This window comes from Pyrgilauda ruficollis, unplaced genomic scaffold, assembly GCF_017590135.1.
Source record: "Pyrgilauda ruficollis isolate IOZ18807 unplaced genomic scaffold, ASM1759013v1 scaffold89, whole genome shotgun sequence".
NCBI lineage: Eukaryota > Metazoa > Chordata > Aves > Passeriformes > Passeridae > Pyrgilauda > Pyrgilauda ruficollis.
In genome coordinates, this window is record NW_024530932.1 from 19927 (window position 1) to 32302 (window position 12376).

General features: G+C 40.9%; 1 protein-coding gene across 1 annotated transcript in view; it reads right to left on the reverse strand.

Moving 5' to 3' along the window:
• MMRN1 (multimerin 1) overlaps positions 1-10825 on the reverse strand; it is a gene marked incomplete at its 3' end in the record, with an annotated part of 30748 nt that extends 19923 nt beyond the window's left edge. The window contains exon 1 of the mRNA XM_041488222.1: positions 10231-10825. Coding sequence (XP_041344156.1) covers positions 10231-10754 — 524 coding nt within the window. The remainder of the gene's footprint in view (positions 1-10230) is intronic.
• Between the last annotated feature and the right edge of the window lie 1551 nt (positions 10826-12376).

The window sequence follows — 12376 nt, forward strand, 5'->3', positions numbered from 1 at the left end:
ATATCTCTACTGCCAATATTGCAGCACTCCCTTTCACAGCACACATTGTTTATTTGAGGAATAATGTGCCTCATATAAAATGGGCTTTGATTGAGTGCCTTTGATCTGATTTTGCTCACTCACTCTCCACTTGCTTGAGAGTTTTCATTAAGATAGTATTTCTTCTTAATTAGGTATAAAAAGGCTGTGCTTTTTTTGATGTTTCCTTTAGGTTCTCACTCCTTCAGTTCCTGCCTTTTATCTCTGTTGATTAATTAAAGAATCCATAAATATTTACTAAAAGTCAAATGCAGCTATCAAGCACAAGCCTAAAGATTAGGTATTCTGCTCACTTTCTTTGGGGAAGTTAGAAGTAACTATATTTGAGAGACATAAAATTGGCAAAAAAAGGAAGAAATTTTAGTCTTTCAAGTTTTGCAAAGGAATAATGAAGTTACTTACCCACCCCTCTGGGTGGGGCATGTGAGTCCTTCACAGTCTCCTGTATCACAGAGACTGCCAGTAGGAGCAAAGTAACAATGATGTTTGAGTTAAACACCAGCAGCAGAGGAGATTTAGTGCCCTTGGAAGCACTGCCAGGAAAACAGCCCTTCCAGGGGGCTTCCTCACTGAGCATCAGGGAGCACCAGAGTGGGGCTTCTTCCTAAGGGGAGGGTGAACCATACCAGCCAGGCACGGACCTCCCCAGCAGCAGAGCTACCGGAGCACCAGGAACCTGCAGGCAGCAGTGGGGTGGCAGGAACAGGTCAAGGAGCAGCCCAACAGGGCCCAGGTAAGGAGCCAGGTCCAGGAGACTGCTAGAGACAAGCACCTTCATAAGGAAAAGGACACACCTTCGAGCCTGGGCTTAACGGAGTCCTGGCACAGGGGTGTGGGTGGAAGCTACAGGTGAGGTTGCTTAGGACCATCAGGGCTTGTTATCCTGCTCAGTGCAGGCATGAGAGCTCTTCCCTTTCACAGCTGTGGCGAGGGTTCTGCAAATTCATACCCAAGATTAAAAACTGTATTTTTTTTCCTCTGAAGTGCAGCACAGAGATTAAAAAAAAACCCTACCAAACAAACAAAAAACACCCTCTCAGCATATGAATGGGATACTAAATATTCCTTAAATGCAGGAAGTGATTCTGGGCCAGACTGACACTGATCTATTCAGGAGGAGGTCTGACTAAGCATGGGGATTTGCTTATGATTTAAACTAAGTATAGAGAATGTAAATATTCAAATTCCTAAATAAATCTTAGCAATTAACTGATGGCATACAAAGTCTGCTCAGAAAACCTCTGAAGCAATAATGCCATCTCTGGCTGTTATGCAGTACCACATGTGCATTCCTGTTCCACATTAGATGTCTAGGAAGTGAGGAGCTAAAGCCTTGGGCAGCTGGGTGCTAAGCATCCCACCTCTGCAAATAAAGAAGCCAAATATAGGGGTCAGATTTTAAAATCTGGGCTACAATGAGGCAGGGGTAGGGTGAGGGACTTGAGCCTGTGGCTCCCTAGCCTGCACTTTAACCTTGCATGCAGATCTGACAGCTCACCAGAGAAAGGGATGAAGCAGAAGCCATACAGCAATATTGTCATTGACAGCCAGATCTGCAGTGCCATGTTTGGGGTATACATCATAGTAACTGAGAGACATTTTACACCTGAGCAAATGGGGTCAAAAGATAAAAGAATGAAAATAGGCATTTAAAAAATTGCAAAAGGCATGAAAGCACAGCACTGGAATATAGTTTTCAGTTAAAAAAACAAACAACCCTACCTCCCCCAAAACTTTTAAAAATTCACATTATTATTATCATTATTATTATTACTATTGTTATTACTATTACTAAGGGTGTCTAGATTTGAGGAACAGCTATTGGGACTTGCCCATTTGGAGATGCCTTCCAAAGGAAAATATGTTACAGTACACCCCAAACGTTAAGGGCTATTCTTGTTTTTTAAAGACAGTCCGAACTCAGCCTCTGGTCTCTACCAAAAACGTAACTAACTTGAGCAGATTGTTTCCATTTAAAATATTTAACTCATTCTTAATGTACATGAGTGCAATGTCTGAAGCTGTGGTTCTCACACGGCCCAGCAATCTTTGATCAGGCTAAATTGGAGGAAATATTCACACCAAAAGAGCCCCTGGTGTGACTCATAATTAAGTTTATGCTACCAATGAAATAAGCTCATTAAGAGACGTTAAGAATGTAAATATAATTTTGAAATCAAATTGTCTGAAAAAATGTAGATTTGGAAATAGAGGATGAAGCGTGGCGGAAGAACTATGACAGGCTGTGTTAATGCAAAGGCAGAACAGAAGACAACTGATTTGCATAACAGGACTTTAAACCTGAAAATCCTCTTTACCCTCCCTGAAATAATTTATTCCAGATCATCAACACAGGCTTCTAACATGCAGATTTTGTTGAGAGCTGGAGGAGCCTAGCGTCTCTTTTGCATTGAGCCTGATTTCAATCAGGAAAGCTGTATTTAAAAACAAAACAAAACCCCCACAACATACAACAGAAATCCAGCCTGGAAAGAGCGGTACAAGTCCCCAGCTGGCACAAAGCCCAAGTGACAGATTTCATCCTCCTCTTGCATGTCTTGGCCAGGAACACGCACTGGTGGCAATGTGTGTGAGAGTCCTCAGGCCTTTGAAGCAGCCTCCTCGATGTGGTATTTGCTGTGGTATTTCCAGCTCAAATCAAACTATTCCTAGCCCAGCTCTGCACTCAAATGTGACATCCCACCCTCAGGGGTGAGGAAGCACCTACGCCGAGAAGCAGGGCACGGTAGGAGGAGCAGCATGGAAGCTGTGAGCCCGTCTGCTCGGCAGCCTGGGCAGCCAGAGCCCTCTGGGCCTTGGGGCCATTCCCAGCTCCAAGTCCAGAGCGGGGAATTGGCCCCGGAGCCTGCCCAGCCGGCTGGAACAAACCGCCCGCAGCGGGCAGGGACCCACCAGCGGCACCCAGACGCTGCCTTTAAACCTGTCTGTAGCTTTTGGGATCCTCGCCTCCTGGCTCGGGGGACACTCGAGAGCTCTTACACCCGTCTTGGCACGGTCAAGCCCGTGCTGAGCCGCGATCAGCCGGGCTCGGCAGTGCCCGGCACGGCTGGCAGGGGGCGGCCGCAGCCCGCCGAGGTGCCGGGGCACCCGACGCCTCTGAAAAGCGAAGTACGATTTACACCAGGTTTTTCAGGGTCCCCGCAGTCCCCCCTCCACAGCACATTTCCGTTGTAAAATGTTCCATGAGTCCATTGCCGAGAAAAAAGCAAACCTGACAAAACCTGCTGGCATCGCCTGTACGTGATTGCTTCTGCCTGCTTGCAAGCACAGATCCTTGTTCGCGGTCCTAAAGCCACCCCACAGGAGCACCGGTGCCAGGCGGAGCACAAAGGGCATAGAATCAGTCATGCCCCCTTCATACCGTACCTGAAAGTGACTGATTTTTGTCTGTGAGTGAATTAGATTACCTGGCTTTTAATAGAAATGCTATTCAATCAGCCCAGCTGAACATCACTGACTCATGAAAATGAGATTAATGTGTTGCTGACGGAATACAAAAGGATCCAGAGCTGGAGCTGCTGTCCAAGTTCATGGCCAGCTTGGTGGTTGTGCTCATTCATGTTGTATGCGGTTTATTTCTATTTCACAGAATAGCTCACGAAATACTCACCTTGATTCTACAGCAGTTTTAATTTTATATTGTCCTTTACATCTGAGCAAAGGGGGTGTACAAAGATGCTACAAGCATGCTAGAGCCAGGAGATGCTGGCTTTTCAATTTGCTTTCAACAACCTGCCGAGTTTGGATGAGGAGAGATAACATTGATTGACACAGTGTAAACACTCAGATTATAAGGATAGCAAGCACCCTCACAAGGTTCTTTTTTGCAATTGCATGGGACACTGGCTTTAGCAATTTCCTTTGAATTCCACTAGGTGACCACAGAGACTTCTCACTGTGATATGGTAAATTCTATATCTTTAAGTGAACATCGATCATCTTTCAAAAATATAAGCTCTATTTCAAAGAGAAATTATAAGCTTGAACAAAAAACAGTTAATTCTCTAGGTTCAGTGCCCAGCTTTCTTTGCTCTGAAATGTATGAATCTCAGCTGCAATAAAAATTCAGTACTCACTAGAGACTGACCATAAACAAATCAAATTGGAAAATGTGTTTTACAAGCTGGCTGGAATGGAAGAAACTAAAAGGTGCATCTGACATGTAATATAAAATAGTAAGTGATAGTAAAATGTGTTATAGGATATTTTTTTATCCATGAAAAACAGCTGACTTGTTGACACTGACTGGAGCATTAGGCGTCAGAGATTTGTTTAATGTTTTTTTTTTTTTTTTCAGGACTCAGTGTCCTGACATTTTGTCCTATCTATTACAAAACACAAATTCTGCTCTCATCATTCATTTCCTTTTTTTGTATTGCAGTACTGAAGCCTTGGACTGTGAACAGCCTCTTTGTTTCATCTGAATTTTTATTTTTATTACTGTTTGTCCTCCCTTATGCTGCAAAAATTAATTCACCATTTCCACATATCTAGCACTTCACCAGTCTGTTTAAGCATTTAAAATGTTCTCTTGTTACAAATCAGATCACCTCTTTAATACATGATTTTTCCACTCCATGTTCAGAACTCTTTAACACAATCAAACCTTTTCAGATAGAATTTAGGCTTTGGGGAAGATATCCATTGATCACAAATAAATTCTGAATTGATGTGTTGAGAATTAAACACATCAAAAAATGCAGACCAACTGCTCTTTAAAGAGTTCTGAATTCCACCTTTTAACTTTAGGAATATAAATTTATTTTCCGTCTTCTAATTGACCCAGAGTACAAAATTCATTAAGGCAGTTCTGGTCTTGTCTACTGCAGTATGTCAGTGATGGGTTTTCCACTTTTAGAAATACTGACAATACAAAAAAAAGCCTTTGTAAGTGACAAAATGAAAATATAAAAAATAAGATCCATTAAAGTTTCAGGGGTGAATTTGTCCTTGTTTATAGTGTTGTTTTGGGCAGGTCCTCTTTTCTTGTTTCCCTTCATTAAATGATTAAAAGCCTTGCCAGTTTCTTTGTATCTGATTTGCCACTTAATCATACAGATACATATTTTTATGCTGTCACTGTCTGATCTTGTGGGGCTCTTGAACAAAAAGGATCTGAGCCAAAGTCCGTGAAATTCAAGGTGATTTTTTTTCCACAGAGATTTTCTCATGAGCAATGGTGTTTCTTACCAGAAATATGATACAAAATAGATGGTCTGTACCAGATTTGGCAGAAAAATTGACATTGCAACACTTGTATTCTCTATCTGGCAACACAGATAATGCCTTTGGAAAACACATGGGGACACCTTGCTGCTGTCCTCTCCTTGCCAAGTCTATTCTAGAATTAGTACCAGTTCTCTAAAATGTTAATTATATTCAGATTTGTAAGAATGCCTATTTTCTCTGCATACCTGAGCAGATGTTTCTGTTGTCCCCTAAATGAAATGTCATGAAGAGTTGACTATTTGCAGTGGCTAGTAGGTAAATCCTAACCTGTGTTCAGTTTGGTACAGCAAACCTAATATATTCAGAGGGGTGAAGGGACATTCCAGGGATAGAAAGTCTCTTCCTAATCCTTGCTGTTCCCATGGCACATGGAACAAAGAACAAGAGCAAGATAAGCATGAGCATTAATACAACAGTTAGTGTAATAAGACAAACAGAAACCTTCCTTACCATCCTGAAAAAAAATCAGAAATCATCTGTATAGTGGTGCCTTTTCTGATCACAGAAAAACTAAACAAGACTCTGAGGAGGCTAATTACTTTGTGAGTATCTCAAAACCAACTTTGGCTAAGAAGTGATTTTTTTTTCCCCCAGTTCTATGTGTCCTGTCCTGCTGCAAACAGCCTGTCCTGACTCTACTAGTCATCACTGCCTTGGGACTGCTATGGGAGTAACACTGAGCTTAGCATGTGTAGGAAAATTGGATTGTGGGCTTACAGCTGAGCATCAGAAATACATTCAAGGAGCTGCTGGATCAGAGCGACTTATTGCAAAGATGTGCATGGATGTAGTACAACAATCTGGGGATGAAGATTGTCAAACCCACCCTGATGCAGCCACCAAGGCAACCTCAGGCCTGGGTAAGAGCTTCTTCCTTCCTTCCTTCCAGGTCATAGTGAATATACCCAGTGAGGCTGAACCCTAAGCCATGTGTGACTGTATTTTTTGTAAATGCACAGTGATGCAAAATCTTAGGAAATCAATTCAAGAATTGTTCTCTCTGCTCTATTAAAAAGTGACATGATGAAAAGAGACTGTGAACCTTGCATTAACTAGGCAGTTAAACCAGGTTTCTACATGCTTCATGTATCTGAACTGTCTGCTGATCTTAACCATGCATTTTCATTTGTCAGTACACTAGATTTCTACCAAGCTGATACAGGCAAAAACAATTTCCAGAGAGAAATGCACACGTCTGGTCATGAGAATGAAATATTTCAGCACTCCTATCACATGTGACAGCTAAGCAAATCTGTCCCTGGTGCTGACTCTATTAAACCCTTCTGTGCTTAGTAATAAAATACTGTCACCTCACCATCACCCAAGGTAATGGTAAAAGAAGTCTATAAAGACCCCCAGTGGCTTCAAGATAACTGGAAAAATTGTTACATACACATAATAAGAGAAAAGAGTAATGCAGAGCCACTCAGCAATGTGAGGATACTGTGCCTAATTTACGACCTGAATGAAGGGCTCATGTATTCAGGAGCTGTCTTGGATAGTAATTAATAAAATCAGGTTCAGAATGAAAAGATGATTGTGCTGGTCTCAGGACTCCACCTGAGATGTCTCCATTGCAGCACTGTTGTTTAAGCTGCTTTACGCAGTGAAATACTGTAATTGTCTCTCTCCACAGGCTGAAAAACATGTATCTCAAATGAACTCAACTGAAAAGAATGCATCATAAATTTTCTTTTGCACCAAATTGATACTCAGATTTATGTCACTTAATTTCAGAGAAATTCTCTCACTCTAGGTTTCCATTATTTCTTTATTCATTGATATGGATTGCATAAAGCTTTGAAGATAGGTAGAAATAAAATTAAAAAAAAAAAAAGAAAAGAAAAAATCGCATATTTGTAGAGACATTAAGTTTCACATTTCAGAGGGTCATTACTAGGACTGAAGAAACTAATTTTTCTTCAGCTCAGGCCATTCCAGATGTGCTTCCTATGAAGTTTTCTTATACTCATGAAACCTTGGGTGCAGACCGTGCCTGAAGGGGGGATACCTCACCAGAGAAAACACTCTTCTGAAATGGTTTGAGAGCAGACAGCAACAAATTGTATCCTCCTGTACCTACTCTAAGGTTAATTATAAAATCATTCCAATGTGAAGGAACAGGACTTAATTACATTTCTGTGCCAGTGAAGAATAAGGAAGAGATTCATTTTCTTGGAGAAAAGGACATGCCCAATATTTTGCCCTTCTACTATCACATCAGGATGCGCTAGAGAGAGGTTCAAAGCCTAACCTAGTTCTAGAGTGCATGTGCTAAGATATGGGTGCATAATATTGTCCTCACATAACCTAGGGTAGAGACAGAAAGGGAATTATCTTTGTAATTAAGCCATTAAGGCACATGACCTCCTTCAGAAAGGAGTATTTGGGTAATTAATTTTGTACAATGGAGACATATTGTACCTTGTTGACAATCTGACAGCCTTGCAGACTCTCTAACAAAGTGCATGTATTGGTATTTTTTAAATTATAAATGTTTAAAAATAAATGCTCATTCTTCTCTCTCTTCTTGTTTTCCTTCCTTGTCTCTCACAGATTTCTCCCTGTTGTTCCTTCTATATGGAGCCTCCTAACATCAGCATCTCTGCACATATGCTAGCACAATGGGTTGCCATAAAGGATTACAGAGTCATGCAGCTCCTACAAGGTCACTCAAAAATTCAGGTTGGAGTACAGACTATAACCAAGGAGGTGCTTTAATTCAAAGTAGATTCAAAAAGCAAATTGTTCTTCCAAATTTCCTCAGAGACAGTACACTTTACAGCTGGGGAATCTGCTATTGAGTCATGCTCGGCTCAGGCATGAAATTAGTAAAACCTTGAAAAAAGCTGTGTCTTTATTGGAATTCTTGCAGTATCTTTTTCACTTTATTTGTGATATAGGACAAATTATTTAGGGTGTAGTCATTGGCACCTACACTTAATGAATAAAAATTTTTGTCTTCTTATGCATATTTTCTCAGCAGTAGCTTTTCAGGTGTTTCACAGAAGTGACTGGTAACAGTCAACGCCCTAGACTAGGCAATTTCTCATGTCCTTGCTGAAAAAGAAAAATGAGTCACAAGCAGGTTTATTATTCATCCAGGTCTAATCCATAAGGAAAGGAAGGTGGAAGAGTGAAGTGACTTAAGTCACAGTCCAGGTCATTGCAAAAGTGGAAGGGAAATTCAAAACACCACATCTTATTGTAAAAACACTCATATACAGTGGGAAGATAAGCCTTGTAGCACAAGAATCTTATTGTGGAAAGGACTGAGCCACACCGAACACTGTAAGTACTTGCTAGAGAGGGAGGGGCTATGTAGCTCAGCAGTTTGAGCAATAAAGTGGAGATTCAGCATTCAATTTTATGCTGGGGTTTCATGCTGCTTTACATTCCTGTAAATGTGATATGCAATCCTGGCTTTATTGCTAACTGGATCAGTGGACTCCAATATGCATGTTGCACAGCACAGCAGTGCTCCTTGACCACTCATGAAATTAGGTGCTGGCAAATACAAGATTTGCTTCTTTTTCTTCTCTGCAGTTGCAATCATATGTCATTATGATAAATAAAATATGTGACCATCTTCACCAGAGACTAATTTTTTGCTACTTGTATTTATATCTCAAGTAAAAGGTAGAAATCTGCTGATTCACAGAGTTTTGCTGAAGATTAATTTAATTGGAATACTGTTCTTTAAGAAAGCTGTGAAAGCTAAAGACCAAGGTTAGCATGTATTAGGATTTATTTCAGTGGAGATGTAGCTATCAGCACGCGTGTAAAAAGAGACTCCATTTAACTCAGGTGAACTTGGACACTCTGCCAAACACTGTGGTAAGGTGGTGTAACAGATGACTTTCAGAACTTAAGGAGTATGCTAGGAAAGCTGTCTGGGAAGCAAAGCTCCTTTACTGGGCTCTGTATTCCAAGCAAAGGACTCCTTTCCTTTGGGTCCTCATGCATTATTTCCCTTACGCACCATCCAAAACTTGCTCAGGTGAGTGGGAACATTTTCTTTCACTTGAAGGTACATTAACTCTCAGCCACACACAGCAAGAAAATTGTAGGAGTGATGATTTATTCTCCTCTCCATGAATTTGGATGCTACTATGCAGGAATGTAGTATCAAAACAAGAAATCTATATGCTGAAAGCCCACTCTCTATAAATACTATGGAAAACAACCAATCCTTTGCATCTTTCATTTTCTACCAGTATCTGATTATATATCAGCAATTAAGGGAAGCTTGCAATATCTGCAAAGTCAGTGTTAATATCCCCATTGAGAACTGAAGACATTGGGGAACAAAGGAAAGAATTGAGTGCTCCAGAACTATAAAACTAGACAGTACAGTTTGATATACTCTATTATGCACAGCTATTGTGTATTAAGTTATAGAGCTCTGAATGCACATTCATCTACAACATCACTTTTCATAAGTTTTTTATCACAGAATAGGATGTTTCAAGTTGTCAGACATTGACGCATTTTGTACATTTAATTGCTTGTATTTTCAATTTACTGGAGAAGTTTACAAACACAATATTTTTAATAGATTCAAAATGAAATAGTGCATTTGCAATTTCTTTTATCCACAAGAAAAGAAAGAAGAAAAAAAATCAACAGTAGTTTACTGTGCATAAAACAGGGGGCCATCTATTGTAGTCCTTTCCTACCCATTTATGATAATGACTTCCCTGTTGATTTTGAGATAACCACCCTAAGGAATAAAAACATTGCAGCATTTACTCTGTTACAAATGTTACTATGGTTTTGCCTGAGTAAATGCTGCCAGTTTGGTCCCTTGCTTGTTTTAGATGGTCTTTTTTAAGGTCAAAAAACAATTTTACTGAAATTGCTAGGACTTTTGCCTATTATGCCACTGGAAACAGGAAAATAAGCAGTACATAGGAGACAAGAAAAAAATACGTAGCTTACTTTCCCCTGGTAGTTTCAAAGCCGAATGCTTTGGAGTTGGCATCCTGCTGGCTCCTGGTAATCCCAGTGCTGCGAGAGGACTGCTTGACAGACCTGTTCCCTGTAGCTGTATCCAGGCTTGTAGTGACCCCTTGAAGCAGAGGAATCTCTCCAGCAGTGCTTTGTAGGGTCCCTTTGCTGCGAGATGAGCTTCCCCTCTTGTCTCTGCCAGAGTCACCATCACTGTGTCCATTTGACTGACTTGCAGGGGTAGCTATTGTAGGACTGGAAGTTTTCTTCACTGCTGTCATTCTCAGTGTCTCACCTGCAGATGCAAAAGGAGGTCCCTGTGAGGGACTTGCTTTGGCAGCTTGAATTTCAGAGTGGAGTGACCCCCTAATTGTGGTCAGAGATGGAGTCGACTCTGAGTGACTTGTCTGGGTTTCATCGCCTTGTCCTGTGGTCCAGAGCTTTCCTAGAGTGCTGAATCCAGTGCTGCCCCTCTGTAAGGGCAACAGGAGCAGCAAGAAAATGATCTCTTTCATTCTGACGGTTTGTAAATGCTACAAGTTATCTCACATTTATTTCCTAAACAAGAAATCCTGTCGTTTCTCTCTCCTCCTGGGCAGTTGCTCAGATAGTGAGCCTAGCCAGAGGATGCCCTGACAGGCTTTATTTCTGTAGAAAGGAAACAGATTTTGGTGTTTCAAAACTGACTGAGGAAGCCTGGTTTCCTGTTTCTGTGGATCCCTCTGCAACCGGTGACCCCTTGGAGAGCAGGACCCTGGCAGCCTGTGTGGGAGGAAAAAAAGAAGTCTGCAGAAGGCACAGGATAAAGATTAATGGTGTGATAGAAAAGTGGAAAAATATGTACTGTGAAGTAATCCTGAGGGGTAAAACCTGAAATCATTAGCTAATTTTCCTTTCACATGTACATGTACGGACAAGTGACTTATCACATGTGCCCTTTGGATGGTTCAAACTTTTGACCTTGTTATTGGAAAAAGAGTTGAAAAACTCTGTGTTTGTGTGCTACACAAAGCTGGACATTTGCCGTGTCTTCTCTTTTTTCTCTGAATATTTAAGCACACTGCTGCTAATGGTGCATAGATAAGGAAGAGTACTGTACCCACCACTGATGTCCATGGCTGGAGATATTAAAAACTTGACTCAAAATTCACAGACAAGACCCTGAGCAATATGATCTCAGCCCTGCTTAGAGTTGGGTTTTGGACCAGGTGACCTTTGGATGTCCTTTCCAGTCTATATCACTCTATGAAATTATGCTTAGTAGCTACAAGTTGAACAATGCAGCCAGGAAAGAGGAGATGAAATCTTTCCTCCTCTTTTGCCATTCTCCAGCTCTCTGAGAGTAAGGCTGCTTAGTTTCTTGCTGAAGGAAAAAAAAAGAGAAAAGGTAATTACTGTAGAAATTGCATAGAGAAAGACAACATGAAATTTTAAAGTGGATACAAAGCAGCAACAGAATAGACCTGTCAGGAACCATATAGATCTGAGAGGCCACTGCACATCAGTTCAAAAAGCCTCTGGCCACTGACACAAGAGCTGTACTAAGGACTATGGACAAGACATCCCTGAAAGCAAGTTCACACACCTGCAAACAGAACAGCATCTTCTGGGTGTGCTTCATGTTATTTGAGGATCACCTTTTCTCAAAATCATATGCAAAATCCCCATTCCATGCAAATCTGATCACAACAGGGACACAGTGGAAAAGCTGGTAAATTCCTTGCGTATTTTTTCAGAAAATACTTTCAAAAAAACCCCAACCCCAAACCAATAAACCCAAGAGCAAAACATCAAACATGAGGGATAAACCACCAGCTCTTGTTGCAGTCAAATAAATCTCTGTGGTGATAATTTTTCCTGTTTGGAAGATTTGGATAACATTGTCTTGCTTTCAGTTTCCAGGTGAAAAAGTTTAGGTGTGCTAAAGTGTTGGGATTTCCCTCTCTTATGGCTTATTTTTCTGTTTTATTGTCTTGGAAAGCAGGGGCTTCTACTGTGCAGGTAAACCAGATGCAATTTTATGATACAACATACTAGAAAAGATATGCAGTTGTGCCTTCTTTTGGAGACTATTTCCCCTCTCTTTTTTCTTACTCATAGTGAAATCTGTACCTGACCTTTGAATGTAGGACACAGG